This window comes from Myodes glareolus, chromosome 24 (genome assembly GCF_982192425.1).
Source record: "Myodes glareolus chromosome 24, mMyoGla1.1, whole genome shotgun sequence".
NCBI classification, from domain to species: Eukaryota; Metazoa; Chordata; class Mammalia; order Rodentia; family Cricetidae; genus Myodes; species Myodes glareolus.
The window spans coordinates 29,542,452-29,567,083 of record NC_142049.1 but is presented as its reverse complement, the minus strand read 5'-3'; the positions used below and the strand labels follow the sequence as shown (position 1 = coordinate 29,567,083).

The following is a 24,632-nucleotide window of genomic DNA, read 5'->3' as shown; positions in this document are numbered from 1 at the left end:
AAAAAATGCAATAAAATATTAAAAAGTAAACAAATAAAAGGGAAGATAAGAAATGGCTTGAAATATGGAGTTGTTTTAGAAATCATTGTCTTACCCAGTCACTGGTGACAGAAGATGCTGATGAAGAAGACAGCTGGATTTCATTTTACTAAACACCTAGAGTTAAGAAGTTAAGGCAGAGGAGAAAGAAAACACAAATGCAGTATGTTTCTCTTTTAAACCAGATTTAAGATTTTTTTTTAATTCAAATTGACCCAAAGCAAAACGTACATTACAAAGAAAGAACAGAATATATTATGATACAACGCACTGGGAGTTACATGAAAGCTAAATTTGTGGGCAAACGGCCTTGTCCCAATCCCATCCTGGGCTAACGAGTGATTCAGTGGGGAAGTTAGAGATGCTTTCGTATGGTCCACTCTGGTCATTAAGCTACACTTTCTTGTGTCTTACAAGGGTGTGAGTCTAGACTCCCTCATGCTCCAAAAGTGACTCCCGCCACTGCCACAATGCTGCCTTCTCCAGCGAAACGTTGTTCCAAGCCTGACTGATAATGAATTAAAAAAAACCAAACAATCAAGTCATCCAAACTAATGAGCATGGGTTATTCTGTAGTAAATAGTTTAGAAATATGGGCATTAAATAATCTAAAAAAAAAAACCACTCTTACTCTGCTGTACATTTATAAACACAAATATTTACAAAGAAACACCCTTGTTTGCAAAAGATGAGGTTTGCAGTTCATTAATGATCATAATCTTTTATGAGCTGGTTTCTTTGGTGTATTTGCCAAATGCATTTTATAAAGTTTTCGGAATAGGCTTAAATAATACATCTCAAAAGAAACACAAAAGAATCAGTGGCAAATTTTGAGTCAAGATTCTGGAATAGCCAATATGCCAAGCTTCTGAAAACGCTTGTTTTTCTCTCCTCATGGCCAGAGACCGTTTCTCGGATAATCAAACTCAAGTGCGGACCTGCACGTCATCAGGGCCACATTAGCAACTATACAGCCTTTTAGTCACCGTAAGACACAGTGCATGTCTGGGGTTCTATTAATAAACAAAGAACATTCTTTTAAGCTTCCAGATAAATCAAATCTCAAACAATAAATAATGGAATTATACACTTCTTCATTAAATAGAATTCTCAATTTCAGGAAGAGCGCTCATAATTTTTTTTTTTTTCTGAAGTCACAGCAGCACACAGAACAAAGAATTTGCCTTAATATGATCTTTTTACTTTGGATTCCCTGACTCAATCTCATGGCTTGGTTCAGAATCCTCTGAATGGCTGGGGAATGAGTGTCATTAACTTGCTGAATAAATTAACACACATACACACACACACACACACACACACTCACTCACTCACTCACTCACACATGCACGAATTCTGTGCAAACGAGGAAACTAACATGGCAGCTCAGAGCGCAGACTCCAGACGCCCTCCCTCCACTTCCCTTCCTTGCTGGGCTTGGGGTTCTAACAGAAGTTACACTCAGATAACTGGTCACTTTGTGTTCCTCAGGCTGTTCACGAGTCTCCAGCCTTGATCTGGGTGCTGAATAAAGAATGAGAACACAGCTGCACAGCCATCTTTGCAGGGGGGATCTCCAAGGAGATGACCTTCCAGACAAGGTCACAGCAAACAGCCACGCCTGTCCACTGGGTTCCCAGCTCTACTTAGGGGTCAGCTCTAACTCTGGTTGTGTGCTCCCTAGCTTGCTGAAGGAGTCTATGGGTCACACTAGCAAGTCCCTGAATCATCTTTCTTGCCCAAGCTGCCTGTTGAGGAGTCTGTGTGCCGTCTAGGTGCACGCAGATTCCATGTTCTGACGGCACAGCTACTTTGCAGCCAAAACGACAAACTCTGGGCTGAAGAAGACAGCACAGCTGGCCTGAACTCAGTGAAGTTGAGTTTCACATTTTGGGGTAAAAGAGTTTTATGCTTGGTGCCCCCAAACTGGCAGTTCTGACAAGAAAGGAGAAGCCCTTACCTTGCAAACTTCTGATAGCAAATTTATCAACAGTTATAAATATTTTAAAAATTTGTCACGGCACTAAGAATGACATCGGGGCACTTGGAAAGGATCTCTTCACACTAACATAATGACGAATGAAGCAGTGAGCACGTGTCGGGGGCACATCCCTGACGCCTACTGCCTACGGGACCTTCTCCCTTGCTATTGGTACTTCACCACATCCGGGTTTATCTTGCACAACCAACTCAGAAAATAACACATTTGTCTTGAAGAGCTTTACTGTATCTACCTTCAAAACAGGAAATATTTAATTAGCATACCAGCAATTTGCCAGGCTCACAAAAGAGTGCCCATTAGAGACTTTTACCCTTAAAATATAAATGTATACATATTACCAGGAAGGGGGAAAAAAAAACCACCATGAAACTACCCCAAATTATTTAATCACTAAAATCAAATGGTTTAGCAAGAATGTGGGCTATTTCTAGGGAACATTGTATCATCAGGATATGAAATTTGTTCCTTAAAATGAAATGAAAACCAAAACTTAAAATGGAGGTTGAGGTGACACACTGTGGGTCTGCAGTGGGACTGGAAGGGGTGGACCTGCGTGGAGGGCTGCGAGGAGGCCGGCGCGGAACGGGACGGGTGAGAGATCAAGAAACTACACAGAGAGAGTTGCACAATAGGCACTGTTTTTTTTTAAAAAAAAAAAAAAAAACAGAAGACACTGGCTTTAAAAAGTTAATTCTGTTCCCCGTTAATCTTGTTTTAAAAGTACAGTTCAACAAGAGAGAAAGGAATTGAAACACAATGTCTCAGAGTAGTGTCCTACAGTTGTTTAAAAAGAATAATTTAAAAATAAGCGCACACCAAAAGGAAGCAGAGGTACTGGTTTTTTTTTTCTTTTCATTGGAAAGCTACATTAATTAGAAGAGAAAAAAGAATTTTTAAACAGCTCATCTGTACTCATTAAAAATGAATGAGGTGACAGCATTACTGTAAGTTTCTTCGTAGGGAATTTTCCAGCATCACCCAGGATCTGCTGGGTGAACCCAAGACCTCCAAACTTAACAAGTGTTCCACTGGTTTCTTAGTACCTTGTTCACCAATGAAACCGGAGCACTAAAGGGGAAAACCTTCCACTTTAAACCTGCCTGTGTTGGTGCATTTAGGAAAAACAATTTTTCTAAATGCATTATTGTATAGAAAGGCTTGGACCTCATAGACTTGGACCAAAAAAACCAAATTAAGACCTTCAAGCGTGTGGTGTGTGTGTGTGTTTATATATATATAAAAAAATCCCTCCCCTAAAATGAAACCAAACAAACAAAAACCCTAAAAGTGTATACCTGCCTTCTGACTTCACAGCAAATCAGAAATTGCATAGGATATACTTTGTGCAAGGCCCAAAGCCTCTTAAGTATCTGGAATAACTCTTAATCTTGTTCACAGTCCAGGTATATCAGATATCATCAAATTTGTGTTTTAAGTAGTCTTTCATGACCTTGGCAATTGGTAGTTCATCAAGCAGCTTCAGGTTTTGAAGGCCTATACACTGTCGAATTTTAATTCGGCACAGGTCCTGCAGGGTTCTGGGTTGTCCTAAAATGACAGAGAAAAGAAAATGTTAGAAAGCTACAAAGCACAGCATTGAGGAGGGAGAGCCTCTGGCGTGGGCAAAGTGACTGTTTTCCAAGGAAGTGCCTGCTGCGGACCTTACAGACCAAGGGCTGAAACACTGGACTGATTGAAACCCAAGTGTCCTTAGTACCTTTGTGCAGTGCCTCACCTACTTGGTAGCGTTACGGTCTGAGTTTGTAATCACCCTGCCAGGCACACGATTAGAATGCTTCGTGCCTAGATCACGACACTGTTTTGGCGAGCGTTGTGGAAGCCCTAGGAGGTAGGATCTAGCTAGAGGATACAAGTTACCCAGAGCGGGGCATTGGGAGTTTATTATCCCTGGATCGTGTCCTGTCTTGTTTCCTCTTCTCTATCTACCGTGACAGGAACAGCTTCCATTGCCATGACTTTCTGTCCACACACATGGGGACAGTCAACTGTGGGTGTAACCCTCTGAAACGGAGGTCCAAAAGAATCTCTCCTCTCCTAAGCAGCCTATGTCTGGTAACTGGTCACTAGGAACTGACAAGCAACTAACCAGATGCCTCCATCTCTGCTTTACAAACAAGGTCCTCAGGATGAGAGATTTAAGTATACTGGCCACTATCTGACAACCAATTGTAGCTTAGAATAATTCTGAGGACAGTCTTTCTGATTCCAAGCCTGGTATTCTTTCTACTATAAATCAAGGAATTGTGGATCCATCCTGATGAGACTAATATGAAGGTGAGCATCTGTGAGGAAATAGTTTCTTTGGGCCTCAGTTTCTCCACAAGAAAAGCAGGGACTGAAACGGATGTTCGCGAAGGTGGACTGTTTGGACCCTGAGGCTGAGATGCCGGAGCCTTGACATAGCACCATCTCTATGATGCGTTGCCACGATGTCTGTTTCCTTATTCACTGTCACCATGGCAGAGCAGACCCTGGATAGGGGATGAGGGTCGGGTGGTCCGGCAGCAGGGGAGTTTGAAAGGTAACTCAAGTTAGCCTGCATCTCTAGCTCACTTCAGAATCCACACCCTGATCATCGATCAGCACCCACTGTTGTCAGCGAATCCAAACGAAAGCGGTGAAATCCAATTCTGTTTCTCTCAACAACTTTGTTTTTACACCTTAACAGTATTGATCATTACTGACCCAAGGAAAACTTCTTCAACAATGCTTCAGCAGGTGCCTGGAGCCACACAGAACTAACAGTGTGGAGAGGCTACCCCGTGTCAAATGCCTGCTGCTCCATGTCCAAGAGCAGCTTATGATGAGTATGGAGCCGTTTATTCCTTTTACAAGCGAGGTGTCACTCCACTTTACTGCAGTCTCAGAGAGATTAAGTACCAAGCTTCCAAAGTCAAGAAGATAGTGCATTTCAGTGGCTATAAAACATTGAGTCTCAAATTCCATTATGTTTTTAAAGATGACTGAGGATATAAAAGAACTCTGATGTGAGCAGTATCTATGGCACAAACCACATCAGAAGTTACAACAGAAATTTTATAAATGCCTGTTAATTCATTTAAAAAGTAATTAAAACAAACTAATTACACATTAAAATGAACAATATATGATGAAAACTATATTTTCCAAAACGAACCAGCAACGGTGAAAGGGAACTAGTACCACCCCCCCCCAACCCCACCCCTCACCCCGCGCACACACACAGTTTGCCCTGCTCTACAGTGCACGGCTTTACAGCAGATGGCTGAACTTCCTTGTTCACACCTGCTCTACAGTGCACGGCTTTACAGCAGATGGCTGAACTTCCTTGTTCACACCTGCTCTACAGTGCACGGCTTTACAGCGGATGGCTGAACTTCCTTGTTCACACCTGCTCTACAGTGCACGGCTTTACAGCGGATGGCTGAACTTCCTTGTTCACACCTGCTCTACAGTGCACGGCTTTACAGCGGATGGCTGAACTTCCTTGTTCACACCTGCTCTACAGTGCACGGCTTTACAGCAGATGGCTGAACTTCCTTGTGCACACCTGCTCTACAGTGCACGGCAGATGGCTGAACTTCCTTGTGCACACCTGCTCTACAGTGCACGGCAGATGGCTGAACTTCCTTGTGCACACCTATTCTACAGTGCACGGCTTTACAGCGGATCGCTGAACGTCTCGTGCACACTTGCAGTCTGTTAAGATTAAAAACCACACCATGTAGTCTCAGGGGAGAAGGAACATGAAGAGGGCAGATAACACCCTGCGGCTGCTATGAGATCACTCCGACCTCACAGCCTCCCTGGAAGGGTCCCAGGCTATACTTGGATAAACACCGCTGTTCTGAGGACATTCCATGTTCATGCATGGAAGTGACACTCGTACACTTGTCTGTCTCTAGACAGATCACATGACCTCCATTTCCCAGGCTGAGGCCAAAGCAGCCCTTCCTCAGAAAAGACGAGGTCTGGCTCTCTGTCACATGCTGTCAGAGATGCCCCGCTGTTCTGAGGACTTTATCTCTTGCTTGCATTGTTTCTATAGCGATAAAGCAAATCAAGTAACTCTTCCTAAGCAAAAAGAGCTCCATAAGACTTAAGACTCCTGGTCTATCATTGGTGCTCAGTAATTCTAGTACTTAACTGAGTTCCCCTATGGCCGACCATTTAAGACAGCACTCTATTATGTTATTGTTTGCACCACGCATTACTTCCGAACCAGCTTGGGGGTTCTACTGCAAAACAGCTCACTCACTCAGTGGCTAGTGGGTTAGCGCTGTGGCCACTGGGAGCGCAGTCAGGACCGTCCAGGCCTACATGTTCTAGAATGCTTCACTCAGGGAAATCCCAGGCCTATAGTGGACTGCCTTTCTCAGTTTGTTATTTTTCTTCTTAAGTAACACGCCACACAGAGCATCCTTTAATATTTTGGATGAATGTGGTCTTTTAAAAGTGTTTTAATCACATGAACTCCTGACTACAGAATCGCCTGGACTGATAAGGGCACACTGTTGGGGTTAAAATTAACAGTGCTGGAAGCAGAGACACAGGCTCCTGGCCCTGCCACTCACCTCCCACATGATCTAGGCTGAGGTGTTTAGCCTGATGCCTTAGTTTCCTCCTAACAGTGCCTACCTCAAAGGTTTCAAAAGAATTAAAAACATTCATTGGGACAAAGAGAAGCATACAGAGGAAACCGGAAAGCAAATTCTAAAAGTACGAGCTGCTAAACACTTGTAGAGACAGTATTTCTTCTCGTCTCAGGAAACTAGCAGGTCGTCCTTGGACGGTGGTCTTCTCCTGGTGTGAGGATGGTAAAAACAAGATGGGTAGAAGTACAAGCAGTACCCATGAGCAGGGAGGAGCTGGGTAAACTGCTGGACAGCACCCATCTGATGTCACCCTATGAAGTCAGCCATGTGCCTTCAGAGGGCTAGAGACGAGGACTTGTACAGTGTGAGAAGACGCACAGCAGCGGGAGGGTTTAGCTAGTCCTCTCTGTCACACCAGGACGCGGACAACAGCAGGCCAATAGCTGGGCAGGCAGGGCAGCTCAGCGCTATTGTTACTCCAGACATCGCGGAAGCCTCTCTTCAGGGACAGTATCTTGGGACCAGAAGGCTATGATTAAATGAATATTTATTTCTTGTTACCAGACCACATAAAAACATTTCCTGAGTACCTATTACACATTCAGCAGTGCAGTGACCAAAGGATAGTGGGACAAAGAAGAGGAGTAAAGGGGAAAAAGGAGAAAAGTAATGGGGAGGGGGCGCATCAACAAAAATGTTCATCCCACCCACCAGGCATCCTAGGAAATAAATATGTACCGCTCCACCACGGGCTTGTAACAGGGAGGGTCGCGGGGCGGCTTCTCATGGACTGTAATTTATGAATTATAAACAGAGGAGGATGCAGCAACAACTGTACAGTGGGCTTACACAACAGTTCAAAGGGCAAATCTTGCCAGGCTGTGGAGTGGCCTATCATTACTAATAACCAGGTTGGCACAAAATAGAAAGTCTGCTTCTGAAGGGCCAAGTTTAGCATGAATAAAATGCCTGGGCAAGGGTTTAACTTAGAAAATTAACTGACCCGAAGCACCCCCCCCCCACTTATGGCTTTTACAAGGGAGACCTGATTTATTTCTTGGGATAAAGATATCTTGACTTGGGGACTGGAAAGATGATCCGGCTATTAAAGAGTGTGAATTGGACTTCCAACACCCGTGATGATAGCTCACAACCACCTGCCATTCCAGTTCCAGAGGATCCAGTGCCTTTGGCCTCTTGGACACCTGTGCTCATATACACAAACACCTATACATAATTAAAAATAAATCTTTAAAACATACTCATACTCATAAAGGTAGACAAAGACCAAACACTTAGAACAGTCAAAGGCAACCTCACAGAAGACAGAGTCCTAGGCTTCTTGGTGGTTATAGACACAGTGACATGGAGGGGGTAGGGAGTGGGCCAAGAAATGACAGGGTGTTCCCTTCCTCTGGACTGCTTCAGAGCCTGTCATTCCCTAAAGAACCTCTCCATCTCCATCGCATCCAGAATGGTCCCCTAATTTTTCTGTTTAATTCCAATTCCCATTTTAAAATTCTACCATAAGTGCATTTTTAAAGACAGGGTCTCATCGTATGGCCCCAGTAGACCTGGGGCTTACTGTATGTACCAGGTTGGTCTACAGTTCACAGAGATCAAGTTGCCTTTGCCTCCAAGTGTTAGGATTAAAGGCGTGCACCACCTTGTCTGGTCAACCTCAGATGATTCTGTTGCTCCTGCTTCTGCATGCTTTTCACTGGACTAAGTGTAAAGTGGGATCAACAACTCTTACTTTAGAGGCCAACGGCAGGTTCTAGCTCCTAAACTAAAGAGGAATGTCACAACATTCCCTTACACTTCAAATGTACACAGTGTCAGCTTTCTGACACCGAGCATTGGTGGTCTGTCAGACCGCCAATTATGTCCTCCATAATCTTGAACATATGAATGCTTGGTCTCCAGTTGGTGGTACTCTTTGGGGTGGCTTAGGAGATGTGGACTTGTGGGAGGAAATACGTCACTGGAGGTGGGCTTTGAGAGTTTAAAGACCCCTGCCATTGCTAATCTGCTGTCTCTGCCTGGTGCTTGTGACTCCTGCTGCCAAGCCTTTGTTCTGCCATCACGGACTCTAACACTCTGGAACTATAAGCACAAATAAACTCTTCTATAAATGGCCTTGGTCATGGTCTTTTACCATAGTGATAAAAAAGTAACAAAGTCAAACAAAAATTATACATGGTTTACTCACAAATGGCAAGACACGGTGCAGGACAATTCTATATTCTGTCAATTATATTTTAAATAAATGCTGATTGGCCAATAGCCAGGCAGGAAGTATAGGCGGGAAAACTAGATAGGAAGTAGAGGTGGGGCAATGAGAACAAGAGTATTCTGGGAAGAAGGAAGCTCTTTCCACAGTCCTGCCCAGACACTGAAGAAGCAAGATGTGACCTGCCCTGCTGATAAAGGTATTGAGCCATGTGGCTAACTTATACTAGAATAATGGGCTAATATAAGTTACAAAAGCTAATACAAAGCCTGAGCTAATGGGCCAATCAGTTTATATCTAATGTAGAATCTCTGTGCGATTTTCTCTGGGACTAAATGGCTGGGGAACCGGGCAGACAGAAATCCCAACAAGCAGGCCCTCATGTTACAAAGACATCTACAGGTGCCAACATTAAAAGTATGAACTATAAAAGCACTACAAGAAGGTACAGAATAAGATACTTTCTGGTTAGTTAGAATAAACTGATTTATTTAAAATTTTAAATCCTAAAATTTAAAATTTATTTCAAAAAGACATTTGCTATTCAAAGAAGCTAAAAATTCTGAAGGACAACTTTGGACTTTTCATTTCTGAAAATGGCTTTTAATAAGTTAAGATAAAAAAAAAAACCCTGTAAGACTCTAATGCAGATGGACTGGCGAAAACCTCCAATTCATTAGGAAAAATATGAAAAAAACTTAGTTAAAATGTGTTGCATGAATTTCTCCATAGTGAAAGCCTACCAAAGTAACAATGGAGGCATTGGGAAGGAGTATAGTAGGCCAGGGCTGTTGACATCCAGGCTGCCTTGGGAGTAAATCCACGCACATACCTACTCTGTGCTGGATTTAGCTGAGGAAACCACAGACTTTTTCACTTCCTTAAAATTAAAAAAAACAAAAAAAACAAAAACAAAACAAACAAACAAACAAAAAAACAAAGGAGCCATGCCTTTTCCTAGCCTGTAGTTTTTAAAGTTTTTTTGCTTGTGTATGTTGGTGGTGCCAGGGATTGAACCCAGGGCCTCACACACACTAAGCATGTACTCCACTGCACAGCCACTGAGCCAAAAACACACCCTCAGGTTTTAATTTTTTCCCTTCGTTTCAAATCTTCTTTCTGTAAACATAGTACTTTCATTTCATTTTGTTTTGTTTTTTTAAAGTAACATAGTATTTGACTATTACTGAAATCTAAACAAAAACATATTTCTGGTTACTTAGATATTTATAAAACAGTATTTTTAAACATCTGTGATTACTGTTCCAGCAAGCAACTTAAGTACTTGACAGATTAAGTCTCCTGTGAAACAGTTTATACAACTCAATTCCCAGCCACTTCAACTTTTCCTTTTAGCATTACGAGCTATTTAATCCCTTAAAACACACACATCAAAATCAACCCCAGGCCTATCTTTTATACAGCCCTGAGAGCGTGCTGATGGGTGACTCTAGTCTTGGAATGATGTTTCTGGAACATAGGTCACTGCCTCAGCTCAGCTATCTCAGGATATGAAACATAAGCTCAGTCAACCTAAGAACAGTCTAGACCAGAGCCACAAGAATAAAAGATGTCGTGTGAGAACGCACTGGGAGCAGCCCACACAGCAAGGGGGATGGTTTATTGACTCGAGGAGCCGGCACTTCTGACATGTTCTGTGCATGATCAGCTTCTGAAAACTGTCTCTAGGACCCGAGGTACTCAAATCCCCGACTGTTAGGAACCATTTAAGCCAAGTCAGCAAGGTCACAACTTCATAGACAACATCTCTAGAGCCTGAGTCATAAACAGGCAAGAACGAGGCAGGCTCTCAGCTCACCCAGACTTTAACTTCAACCAAAAATACATTAAGGATTCTTCAAATCCTAAACCACTAGGCTGATAGGACTCCCCTAACAAATCCTGAATGTAGGGATGGGCATGCAGCTTATGACAGAATGACTACCTGGCAGGGCTGGAGAGATGGCTCAGTGGTTAAGAGCACTGCCTGCTCTTCCAAAGGTCCTAAGTTCAGTTCCCAGCAACCACATGATGGCTCACAACCATCTGTAATGAGATCTGGTGCCCTCTTCTGGCCTGCAGGCAGACACAACACTGTATACATAATAAATAAATAAAATCTTTAAAAAAAAAAAGAATGACTACCTAGCATGCCCATGGCCCTCACTTGGATCCTTAGCCCCAAGAATGTGGAAACTCCACATTGCTAGGCTTTCACTCCTTAGCTGAAGGACACCTTTGCACCTTGAAAATGGGAGACTCTCAAAGAAGTCTTGCTTATGTAGATTATATAGATTATATTCACCCATGTTTACCATCTTTGGAAAACTAGAAATTTTAGGAACATTTGACTTGTTTAAAACAGCAGCTCATCAGCTGAAGTAATTTTTTATGAAAACAAACAAAAATCAGTATCACTTTCTGAACTATCGAGAAGGCCGAGATGCGGCGCCCGCTCCTCTATTCCTACAAGCATCTCCTAATGTCTGCTCTCCACCTGCTGAGCTCAGTCCATGTGCTGTCCTGACTACAGAACCTCAAGACCTCGAGCTTAGGGCTTCTCAACCTGTGGGTCACGACCCAATCCTTGCACAGGGGTCTCCTAGGCCATCAAGAAACACAGAAATTCACATTATGATTAACAACAGTAGCAAAATTATAGCTCTGAAGTAGTAATGATAATAACATTATGTCTGGGGTCACCAGAGGAACTGCACTAAAGGGCGGCAGTGTTAGGAAGGCTAGAACCCGAGCTAGCTCCACTCAGATACGCTGCTGGGAAAGCAAGGGATACTTAGAACGGTTCTTCCAGACAACTAGATACTCCATGAACCCTCTTAAAATGGGACAAGGGACTTTTTTCTGTTTATATTTGTGATCTCTCTCTCTGTGTGTGTGTGTGTGTGTGTGTGTGTGTGTGTGTGTGTGTGTGTTGATGCCAGCATTAACTACTGTTTTCCTTGACTGCTCCTTATTTTTTGAGGCAGGCTCTCTCACTGAACCTGGAGTTCCCCAACTGACTGAGAACTGGCCCAAAAGCCTCCTGTCTTCATTTTCCCGGTGCTGGGGTTACAAAAATATGCTACCATGTCCAACTCTGTATGTGGGTGCTGGGTATCCAAACCGGTGTCTTCATGCTTGCTTGGCAAGCACTACCAACTGAGCCATCTCCCCAGCTCCAACAGTTGTGAGAGAGAATCTGAAACTACATTGATGAACTTTTTGTACTTTTAGATTATAGTTCATTGGCACATCTTAAACTTTTAGTGGACCATTTATCCATACACAGAGTAATATAAATTAGTCATCAGAAATACATGGCATACTAGGTTATGCATGTCTTCAAATTGTTAGTCAATTTCATTATATGATACCAAAAAAATTACTTTTCTTAATATTTCCACTGATCTCAGACAAAAGTCATTACATAGTAGGACTCTCACAGTGGTAAATTCAAGTTTTCAAAATCCTTCTTTTCAAAGCTCAAGATCCAGCTGGTCATCAATACTGTGGTCATTTCCCTTAGAGTGACAAGTGAACTTTGTGCATTTCCAGGAAAATGCCTGCTAAGTGCCCGTGATTAAATGGTATACTTTGGCTCTCAGTCCTTCACGGAAAAGTGGTTTTCCATGGAAAAAGCTACTGGTGCAGCTCAAACAAACCTGTCACGTCTCCCCCACTCAGTTATTTTCATCTACAGAACATTTAAAAGGTATGCGCACAAAGGGACAAGATGTAATTCAATTATGTTTACTGCTCTGTTGCAGACACTTGTAAATGGGTTGGACTGCTCGTGACTGAGGCTCCTGGCAGTGCAGCAAACAGCCATTATCAGCATCCCAGCCAGGCTGTCTGCCATGCTAACCTGGAAGCAGTTTTCCCTCCAAAGCTTACACATCAGCAGCACAAAGGTCATCACAGTGCAAAGGGAAAGCACTACAGATATGCAACTGGATTTTATGGCCACCAAAAGCAACCTGGACTACTAAAAGCCCATCCTTGGAGAAAAAACAACAGATAAAATCAGTTCTATATCTATATGGTCCTCTCTTTCCTTCCTTCCCTCCCTCCCTCCCTCTCCTTTCCTCCTCTGTGGGGCGGGGCTGGAAGCTGAAGACCTTGTCTAAGGTTATTAGGCAGGTCATTTGGGGCCCTCTGCACTCCCCATGCTGCTGGTCTAACAACATCTGATAGGGGCACAGCTGAGAGCCCTGATGATGCAGAGAAAGGAGCCTCTGATTCCAGTGTGCAAAATCCTCCTGCTCTCAAAGAACCACAGCAAGGATGCTTCGAAATGAAGCCACGATAAAACCAGATGGCCATCCTATGACAGCACTAGCGCGTCAGGGCTTAGACACCATCACTCCTGAGTTCTTGAAGGAACAACTTGAACAACTTTAAAAACTAAGCCTGATCTTGGAGGTTGCACCTTTATCAAAAGCTCTGGAGATTACGATAGACCCAGAGCACCGAGGCTGACGCCCACTTACCCGAGCAGAAGCCACAGGGCTCACAGAGGCACTGGGGACCATGGAAGGACAGAACGCCCAGAGCCAGTCTGAGTAGGCCCTGCCAGGTCCTCAAAGTGGAGACCAATAAAGACCCTGATGGCTATGGCAGGGAGGGGATGCGCAACTGGCATCCCAAGCTGCTCCACAACTACGGCTGCTCTCCAAAGGAAAGGGCTCACCCAGGGAACGGACATTTCTCAGGACTGGCCTTCCTACCTCATCTGACAGGGCTGGAAGAAAAAAAAAAAACCTAAGGGAAAACACATATGATGATTCCAGCCTGGGGACACAGGCTCGTTTAGAAGACTGGAATTTAATTAGAAAATTGCAGGGTAGTGGCCCACCACCACACCTGAAAACTACACCAACAGGGCCCCACTGCAGCTGCAGTGGGCGAAAGCCAGCACACCTGAGGACGAGGCAAGGGCATGAGGGTCGATATGCCGGTGAGGGAGAAACGACGATGCTGGGGGAGTTTGCCCATCTAGCTCTCTGCAGGTAGTTACACATAGTTACACCCTGTGCCTAGCCAGACTCACAGCAAGCCTTACAGGAAGAAAGACTAGTACAGAGCAGGTATGGCGGCTCACACACCCAATCCTTGCTCTAGGGAGGTGGAGGCAGAGGAATCCACTGCAGGTTTGCAGACAGCATGGTCAGTACAGCAAGTCACAGGTCAAGCAGAGCTGTATAGCCAAGATGGTCTCAAAAAGGTCAAAACAGAAACAAAAAAGGGGGAGTGCACTATCACCTGAGTTCTTGCTGCTCTTCACATCATGCCTAGCTTCAACTTAAAAAAAAATTGTAGCATACTAGGCAGGATAAAAAGGCAGCCAGAAACAGAGCTGGCATCAGAAGGAGATTTAGATGCGATACAGATGTGGCAATGACCGTAAGCCAGAGAACCTAGAGCAGTATGAGTATGCATTTAAACCTAATGGAAACACTTAGAGTGCGGGAGATCCTGCCTAACGCCCGAATGAGGCAGCTGCTCTGCGGAGCTGAGGGTCCCACACGGTGCAGGTATGGACGGAGCTGGCGGAGTGAGGCCAGGAGGACAGCCCGACTCCACTTGCCTGGCTCTAACTTTGCTCTACTTTGTCATCTGAACACGGCCCTCTCCTACCCAAGGGGAAACACTCACAACAAAGGCTCTGAGGTATGAGCAAGCCAATGCAGAGCAGCCTCCTTTCAGGTCCGCACTGAGCTGGCTACCAGACTGCAGCGCAAGCAACTGCAGGCCACCAGCTCTTCACCGAACGGGCTTTTTGGAGGCAGAATCTTGTGACTGTAGCCATTCCAACACGGCCTGGCCTGGCCTGGCCTGGTCTTGAACCCAAAGTCCCGTCTCAGCCTCCGGAGTGCTAAGATTACAGGTGTGCACCACCACGGCTCTTTCCAAGGATTCCCTTTCCCAGCTGCAGAAGTGGCTGTCACGGTACAGAGGCCATGTACCCAGTGATCTAGTCTATAATCCTTGCTCGAGCATTTCTAGACGGCCATTGCCTGGGACTACAATTTCTCTGTGAATCAAATTCCAGGCATGAATTCATTAAAACCTCATCTTTCAGTGCAAGTCCTTGTTAGTCACTCCCCGAGGGTAGGGCAGGGCCTCTCATGAAATTTCTGCTTCTCAATTTACGTTTGGACAGCACTGCTTGTGCAAAGGACCTGGGTTCAGTTCCCAGCCGACACTCTCCTGTCAGTCTAGCTCCAGAGGACCCAATGATCTCCTCTGGCCTCCTTGGCGGCTACACACGTGGTACATAGACAGAGAGGCAGGCAAAATACCACACGCATTTAGTAAAACTAAAAATGTCTTTAAAACATATTCCATACTCTAAACAATGCTGCAGTCTGTAGTTATCGATTAACAAGAGAGCTTTACACAGGAAGGACGATGACGAGAATAAAAATCTCATCTCCGCTAAATTCAAATCAGTTCTCGGGTGGGTTTCGTTAGTAGCCAACCATACCCTCAGGTTATGCTATACTTAGGTAATGTCACCAAGTTACACAACTGTGCCACTGTTTCAACAATCTTTCTTCAGCTTTCCCTTGTTTTTTTTTTTTTTGTATAAATAAGGGTTTTTTTTTTCTTTTTTTAGGGGGTGAGGGGGGCAAGCACTTCCATAGTCTGCTTTTCCCCTTGGAGAGCTGTAACCCAGCCTCTAAGGACCAAACACCCACGATCTTCCGGTTCCACAATTACGTCCACATGGACACCTAGACAAACAGTTCCACTCTACCTGGTGCTAGCCTAGCCATAGGAGAAAGGGCAGTTCATCTCCTTGGGATTCGGAGCCGTCTGTCCTATGACCGTGCCAACTTGTCACTCGACACACCTTCGTGTACTCCAAGATCTATGTCCTCTAGTTTACTGGCACCATCTCCTGGCTTCCAGACTTAAAAACTCAAAACTAAAATTGGCCTGTCACAAATGCCACATAGACAGAAGCCAGCCTTTCTTCTGTAATCAAGATGGTGTGGGAGAGGGCAGCTAGACACTGGACAGTACAGTGGAGAGTAAATGAATGGCACGTACACCCCTCAGCTCCTTGGCTCACACATTAACCTCTGGTACACACACTCGGGCAGCTCCAGGGAAGCAGGACAAGAAAAGGTAACAAAGTCTGTGCAGACGAACGCTGCCCCCAGAAAGCAATGTGGACATCCACTGCTTCTGTTAGATGATTCAGACATTTGGAAGTACAAAGAAAGCAAATCTCGAAAACTGGGCAGACAAGGATGGAAGCTCTGTGGCCTGGGGACAAAGGGCCAGTTTCTTAGTGTTTTCTCAAAACAATTTCCGGGGTCCTAAGTCTCCATTACTGGAGTATTTAAATAAGCCAAAGTGGCATTCCTTTCATTGGAGCTTAGCAATGAAGTGCAAATTATGCACCATCTCTATAGCTAAGGAATCTAAAACCCCAAATTCTCCTCCTAATTCCTCAGTCTGAATCCCATACAGTATTAGACAGGCTATTGTTTGGACCGGAGGGAATTGACTTGTTCTAACATCAAAATTCGTTCATCCTGAAAAAATGTCTGCCATTTCCTCTAAACTTTACTACCCACTTTTAGTAACACAGTTGGGTTTTGGACGAATGAGGATTACTTACCAAGCAAGACTTATAAGAATGATTAATGTCTAGTCATCTCGTATTACAAAAATATCTCAAGCAACTCAGAAGGTGCGAATAAGAGGAAAAGATGCAATAAGAGTAGTAATTATGTTACATACTTGTGACTTCTTGTAAGAAATCCAAACATGGCCGACTACTTCCTGAAATACTTATTGAAACGGCCAGTGGGGTCTGACCTTCATAGTTCCTTGTGTTCGTGTCCGCTCCATAGTTATACAACATCCGTGCACAGAGCACGTCATCACGGAGGGCAGACAAATGCAAAGGAGTCTGTCCATCTTCTAGGCGCCCCAAGTTTGTGTCTGCCCCTCTCTGAAGGAACATGCGGCAGTAAGAGTGATTGCTTTTGATCACAGCATAGCGCAACAGGAATCCGTTCTGAATGTCGATGTTGGCGTTGTGGTCCAGGAGGATTTTCACGCAGCTGGACCTCTCCCGGATGATGGCCAGCTGAAGCGGCGTCGTACCTTTATCACTGAGTGGGTCGACCTCAGCCTTGAACTCCAGAAGGAGCCGGACGAATGAGTCCCTCCCATAGTGGGCAGCCACGTGGAGAGGAGTCCAGCCATCATTGCTCTTTGCATTAATGATGTCACTCCTGTATTCAGACTCTAACATCAGGCGTGCAATCCGGGCCCGGCCGTGCATGGCTGCGTAATGCAGAGCGGTGAAGCCTCCGATTAAGTCCTTAACCGTAGGATCAGCTAGGGTTAAACCAGAATGAAAACATCAGTGGCTGCAGAGACAAAGCAACCCAAAGCCGGTCAGCATCTATGTGAAGGGTCAAACACAACCAACAACCGAGGCCTTTCCCCATATTTGGCAGAGGTTGTCTCAGAAAATCCATTTGAGGAGGAAGTTCTCAAACCCAAGTCAATGGGAAGAGGGGAGAAGAGGGACACGTTTGATGACAAGACCCGGTCCCACAGCACCTAACCCTCTAGCCCAGTGAAGGGAGGATGTCTGCTCAGCCGCATCGCAGCCTTAGCCCACTTGTCGTTCTTTTCAGCTATTTGCTGTGCTTTTCTCACGCTGCTTCTTGGCTTAAAGAGAAGCCTGTGCGGCAGCTGCCCTGAGTCCGTGGCCTGTGGTCGGCCTGACTTGGTTTAGAACTGAACAGGGTTAGCGTGGGGGTGAAGCAAAGACTCAGGCAGTCTCTGAGCTCATGAAAGAAGCAGGTGAGACACATGCTGCATGACATGCCCCGGATGAAGCATGTTCGCATGCATAAGACGGGATTCCAAATTCAGTTACAGATGGTCCTGCGAGTTTACACGAATCAGCAAGCACTTTGTGTGGGGAAAAATGGGAGAAACCTCAGCACTACATTGTTTTTAAAGAACAGTTTTAAAACTCTCTCCTAAGTAAACAGATTCCCTAGGGAGAAAAACTTGTAAGAGTTGTTTGCTAAGTGGCTTATCATGCTACAGACTTGCCTCCTGCTCTGGCCTTTCCAAAGGTCCACTTTGTAGCTCATACTGCACTGCCATTTCTGAGCAGCGGGCAGAACAGAGCCATGGGCTACCCACAGTACAGACACTGCTTCCTGGAAGCGAGCACAGCAACGAGGAAGAAAAACCAGCCCGGCCTAACTACTAGAATTAAAATGCTTCTTGTGCAACTCAGCTTTGGGCTTGTTTACAAAAGGAAACAAAGTGAATGTTTTACACAGACACAAAATGCCCCCAAAGCTATAATGAAATACCTATGCACTATTTAATAAGACCTTATTCAGTTCCAGACTACAGCAGCTGGACTCTCTATAAAAGGCTGTAAGGCAGAAAACGATATGTTGAAATATTAATCATACTGCAGCGGGTGAAGACTGTAGTTAAAGGGTTGTTAGCAAACAAAACCTATACAAAGTAAACTATTATTTTAGCTCCTCATAACATCTGATACAAAGTGACAGCTAACAACCACAGTGTCACTTTGATCTGTCTACAAAAAAAAATTGTTTAGGCATCAGCAATGGCCTTAACTAGAAGAATATTCAATACCTAGGACTAGGCAACCCTCAAGACAGGCTAGAACACTAAAGCACAGCACTCTGCTGCCACCTACTGGAAGTGGCTAAACATGCACCAGTCAGCTTTCACTTAGATGAAGGAGCTCTCAGCCCAAACTGACCTTACAGAACTGGCTGATATGTAAAATAGATGAAGTGTTAAGAGTTCTTGCTGCTCTCTGAGAGTTTAATTCCCAGCACCTATATCAGCATCTCATAAACTCCTGCTTCTTCAGCCTCAGGGGATCCAACGCCATCTTCTGGCCTCTGCAGGCACGGCATGCATGCACATAAACCGATCCCCCCATACACAAATAAAAATAAAGATTTAAAAATAAGTGAATAAATAAGTAGAATAGAAAAAATGAAGACAGGCAGAAGAGATAAATGCCCACCCTTCTTTTCAGCCACCTGTGTCAGCAAAATCTTGGAACCCCTTCTCTCACCCCTCCTACCTTTTGTCCACCAGGGATACCTTTGAAAGTGCCAGCACCCTTACACCCTACAGTCGTTCTATTTGACAAGTCAGGCTAAAACGCTGTTACCCAGTGCTGCTCCTGCATGCTTGGTTTTCACTGTGGGTCTATTTAAGGTTCCGCTTACATTCCAGTGCTATACTGAACGAAGAAAACACAGATTAAGATACACAGCAGTGACCTGACTCATCTCAGCCCAACTGACTACATTCTGCAAGCAAAGCACAGAGCCAAGAACCACAAGGTGAAAATGCATAAAAACTATAGCTACTGTCCCCAAGAAAAAGTGACAGGATGAAATGAAGTGACAAAGCACACGAGGGTGCAAATGAGAGGTACTACAGTCAGGATCAGTCAATGCAAGGCCTGTGAAACCCACACACCAGTGGAGAGGTCAGTGAGAAACATGGAACACACGTGAGATCCACTTGGCTGGATTTCCTTAACTTTCTCCGGCGCTATTTGTACAATTTCTCTTTATCTGCGAGACTTCCCGAGTGCTCTAAAATAACAGCCCCACATGAAGGTGGTGACGCATGCCTTTAATCCTAGTAACCCAGAGGCAGAGGCAGACAGACAGATCTCTGAGTTCGAGGCCAGACTGGTCTACCGAGCAAGTTCCAGGACAGACAGGACTAGAAAGAGAAACCCTGTCTTCAAAAACCAAAATAAATAAATGAATAAAGTAACAGCCCTGCCAAGCTTCTTCCTCCCCGTTACCAGATACTTGACCCCAGAGTGAGACCATTTTAAACTATTGGTAGTACAATCTAATCTAAACACAGAGATACGTTTAAAAACGTAAAGAAACATTACTATGCTGCGTGGTTTGTTTTGTCAAGTGGAAGTGAAATTCCTTCATCAAGTGCAGATTGACAAGCTTCAAGAATTCATACAAATAGTCATGTTAACTAAAAGCAGTTAACATCCACAACATTTTTGTCACCTCCAAGTTCCTTCATATCTCTTTACAGCTCATTTCCTACTGAGATTCTGGGACCCAGGTAAACCACTGATCAACAAGACAAAGCCTGGCTTCTCCTCGGATGTCTGCAGATCTCTGGGACCAGCTAACTCAGATGATGCTTCTGAGACTCACGTACCCTCTTCTGTGTGTGTCTGCGGGACTGGCTGAGTGATCCTATCACCGTCCTATTTCCATTTTACTTTTTAAGTATGGACTCTGAGGCTAGCTACTGCTTAACTTCCTAAGAAGCTGCCCTGTAGCCTGCTGCCAGCAGCTGCCCTGCCCTCTGTCCTCACCAGCCATGTATCACAGCTGCAGATGCCCCATCTGTGTCATCACCACTTCTAACTTGGCTCATTAAAAGAGTAAGTGATGACTCCCCGTCCTGTTAATTTACTAAGTAACTTAATTGTCCAAGTAACTCGAGGGCTGGCTTACTTGCACACATTCTTTGTGAGTGATCTGTCTGTCACACTGCTTATTCATTTTTGCTGGGCTGTCCGACTGTGGAGTTGTAAAAGTCTTTGCATGTTCTGCATAGAGCCAAATGGAGCATGCTCATTTACTTACTTAGTTTTGTAGTACTGAACAAGAGCAAGTACTCCACCACGGATCTGCACTCAGCTCTTGGTTCTAGACTTCGTCTATTATCACTATCTTCTTTCAGCCACTTACTAGACTTCTGTTCTGCGGGAGAAAACTGCCGAACACAACGCGACACATTTGCTTTCTTCTAGGTTTGCACTTTAAACCCTTACATTTAGGTAATGATCTACTACCACTGAATATTTCTGTGTGGTATAAAGGAAGATCAAGGTTCATCATTTGCATTACAGCTGCCGACTTGTTTTGGCACCATTTGCTACAATATCTTCTTTACAAAGTAGGGGGATGGCAGCGGTGATGGTTCAGCAGATAAAGGTGCTTGCCAACAGCCCAACAACCAGCATTCTATTCCAAATCTCGCTGAAGAAGAAAAGAGACACCTAAAGTCTGTCCTCTCATCACTATACTCATTGTAGACATCACATACTCACACACACACACACACACACACACACACACAGTTAAGATAGTTTCACTCATATTTTTTATGTGTTATTATTAGTGTGTATGTATTGGGGGGCACATATGCCAAGGTGTGCCTCTGGAGGCCAACTTTCAGGAGTTAGTTCTTTCCTTCTAGGGATGGAATTCAGGCCAACAGGCTTTAACTGCAAGGACTTTTACCTGCTGAGCCATCAGCAGAACAGTTTCACTTGTTCTTTTCCTCCAATGGCTAGAACCTATGAGAGAATGCTGTATCAAAATAGCAAAAGTGTGGACAGCCTTCCATCCATGCTTAGAAGAAAAGCCTCGGTTCAGCATTGAGTACAAAGCACGCTGAAGCTTTGCCAAGGTCCCTTTTCTCAGGTGCTGAGTTGCCTTCTGGCTTGCTCAGTCATTTTGAATGGATAGGGTTGTCCTGGGCTCTGAAGTGACCCTTTGGCACTTGTCTTTAGACCTATTAGCCTGGCAAACCTCTCAGGGTTTGTGGGCAGACCTTGACTCCTGAGATAAATACTACATAGTTACACTGTAACATCCTTGAAAAATGCTACTGGTGGATCATTTAGTTAGCATTTAGGTCGGATCCTGAGTCTGCTGCCATAGAAGCTATTGCTCTGCACTTTCTTTTCTGTGGTTTTGGTTTTGCGGCAGGGGATGCACATTGTATTGCACACTGAATGAGAAGCAGTACCTCCTCTAAAGACTGTGTGCTGGATCACTATGTGGCGCAACACACAAACAAGAGCAAAGCTGCTGGGCCCATAGCTTTCTTGGCAGATGTTTAATGAGGAACTCAATCTTTCAGCGCTATAGACAGTGATGAAATCATTCTTTTGCTATCGGTCAGTTTTGGCAATTTGTGTCATGGAACTGGATTCTTCTCCCTGACAAGAAGCTCACCGTATTCATGTCTTTTTTAACATCTGTAGGACCCAGGCCAGCGTGTGTTCCTAGTCCTAAAACTGGTTATGTCTTTTCTCATTTTCAGTCTGGCTACAGAATTGTCAATTATATTGATCTTTTTAAAGAATTATTTTTTTCTTTCAGCTCCATCAATTTGCTCCCTTTCTATTACACTGGTTTTTTGGTTTTCTTTTTTAAAGTACCTTTTATTTTTAATACAATTATGTCATTTTCCCTGTTACCTATCCTTTCTCCCAACTCTCCCATATATCCCTCCTTGTTCCCTTTTAAATTCATGGCCTCCTTTTTCCTGAATGGTTCTTACATGCATATATGTACATATAAATATACCTATATAAAATATGCTCGGTCTGTATAATGTTACTTGTATATATGTACTCTGGGTTGACTGTTAGATAAGTAGTTGGCGTTCTCATTCTTGGGAAAGACTATTTCTCCCAGTTTCAGCATTCTTTTGATGTCTATAATTTTTTGTGTAGGGTTGAGGCTTTGTGGTTTTGCTGTTCACTCTGGCTGTTTATTTTAGCTCATGCTGGTGAACTCTGTAAGGCTGGTACTTCGACAATATTGGGAAACACAATCTCACAGCCAATTCCTCATCCTCTTGCTTTTGCAATCTTTCCAGCCCCTGTGTCTGAAGATTCTCTGAGCCATAGCAGGGGGAGCTGCACTGGAGATGGAGCCTTTAGAAGTGGGGTCCACAACTAGTCTGCTGCAAAGAGAAGTTTCCTTGACCTACACTAGCTGTGGGAGTGAGGACAAATGTTTACAGTGTAGTGAAGGGCTGTGCTGGGCTAGTAATGGGGCAGTTGAAGGTTCTCCTTCCAGATCATGACTTCAAAAGTCTTGGTATTTGCTAGGTTTCCAGCACCAGGATTGGCTTCCTCTCGCTGAGAGTGTCTCAAGTTCAATTAGAGAGCCCTTGGTTACCACCAAGGTAGACATGGTACTACTGCACCCTTAAGGCTATTATGCTAGGCTGCTTGTTGTGGTTCTTAGGCATTAGAGCAGGATAAGGGCTATTGGTTGCTTCCTTCCTTTAGAGACTTGCATGATACCGTCTGGTATCATGAGAGTCCTCAGAAAAGAGGCTTTTGGGTCAATTAGAGATCTGGGCTTCTGGGTTCTGGGTCTGAAGAGCTTGGTGTCTTCTAAGACCTTCTACCTCTGGGGAGCAACCATGGGTAATAACAATAGCTTGCTATGTTTTGGGAGTCTCTTGGACAACCTTGACCAACAACTCAAAAGAGGGTGCCTCACGTCTGGTGTTAAGAGTTTTTGTTAGATTGGCTCTTGAAATTGATTGTTAGCCCAGATGAGAAAATTTCATTAAAAATATCTATACATATTTATACACAGACCTATATTGTAGTTTTTACATAGATAATTCATTATGACTTTTATAGACATCTGTTATTTTGCCCTCTTCCCTCCTTCTGTATTTACCTCTTTTCTCCCTCCCTAATTAGAGCTCCCCCTTTCCTTATTCAAATCACTTGTGCCCTGCTATTCTCTTTAATGAATAGCATTAACTAATTGGACCACCCCCAACTCTCCAGGAATGGTCCCCCTTTACTTTCTCAGTTTCTGCAGGATCTATATTCACATCTGAAGATTTGGAGGTAGGAGCCTCCAATAAGAAAGAATATGTGACATTTGTCTTTCTGAGTCTGAGTTAACTCATTCAAAAAAAAAAAAACTCTTCTAGTTTTATTCATTTTATTCATTTACCTGTAATGTTCATTATTTCAATTTTCTTTATACATGAGTAGCATTCCATAGGGTATATTTACTATCCCATTTTCATTATCTATTTATGGATTAAAGGACATTGGGTTGTTTCCATTTCCCAGCTATTATGAATAGTATAGCAATGAACATGACTGGGTAAGGACCTACAAGAGTAGATGTCAAGTCCTTTGGGCATATGTGAAGGGACAGGACAGCTGGGTCCTACGGTAGATGATGTGGGATTCCTTACATATGCTGTAGATATGCTTTATTACCAATGGTCAATAAAGAAGCTGCTCTGGCCTATGGCAGGGCAGAATACAGCAAGGTGAGAAATCCAAGCAGATACAGAGGAGGAAAGAAGGTAGAGTAAGGCAGACACAGCCACCCAAGAAACAAGCTATGAGGAATCAAACCATGAGCCTTATGGTAAAGTATAAAATAATAGGAATGGGTTAATTTAAGATGTAAGAGCTAGTTAGGAATACACCTGAGCCACTGGGCAAACAGTGTTGTAATTAATATAGTTTCCGTGTGATTATTCAGGTCTAGGCAGTTGGGAAACCAAATCAGAGTCTCCATTTATAGGTGGATTTATTTTAAGCTTTAAAAGAATTCACCATATCAATTTCCATAATGGCTGCACCAGTTTGCAACTACCAACGGCTAATGAGGATTCTCTTTTTCCTGCACCCTCTTCAGCATTTGCTCTCAGCTGTTTTGTTGATTTTTGCCTTTCTCACCGGGGTGAGAGGAAACTTCTAAGTCACTCTGATTAGGAGTGACTAATTGCTAGGGACAATGAACACTTTGGGAGATACTTCTTAGGCATTTTTTCCTTCCTTTGAGAGCTCCAAGCCTCAGGCACAGTTTTCAAATAGACCTAATTTTTTATTTTGTGAATTCTTTGTATATTCTGGATACTAATCCTGTCAGAGGTATAACTGGCA

General features: G+C 43.9%; 1 protein-coding gene across 2 annotated transcripts in view; it reads right to left on the bottom strand.

The window, feature by feature from the left end:
* Positions 1-207: 207 nt before the first annotated feature.
* Positions 208-24,632, bottom strand: part of Asb7 (ankyrin repeat and SOCS box containing 7) — a 46,417-nt gene continuing 21,992 nt past the window's right edge. For both annotated transcript variants that reach the window (XM_048434783.3, XM_048434782.3), the window contains 2 exons: positions 16,625-17,230; positions 208-3,589 (listed from right to left, as the gene is read on the bottom strand). In XM_048434783.3, coding sequence (XP_048290740.1) covers positions 3,450-3,589; positions 16,625-17,230 — 746 coding nt within the window. In that variant the 3' untranslated portion in view covers positions 208-3,449. The remainder of the gene's footprint in view (positions 3,590-16,624; positions 17,231-24,632) is intronic.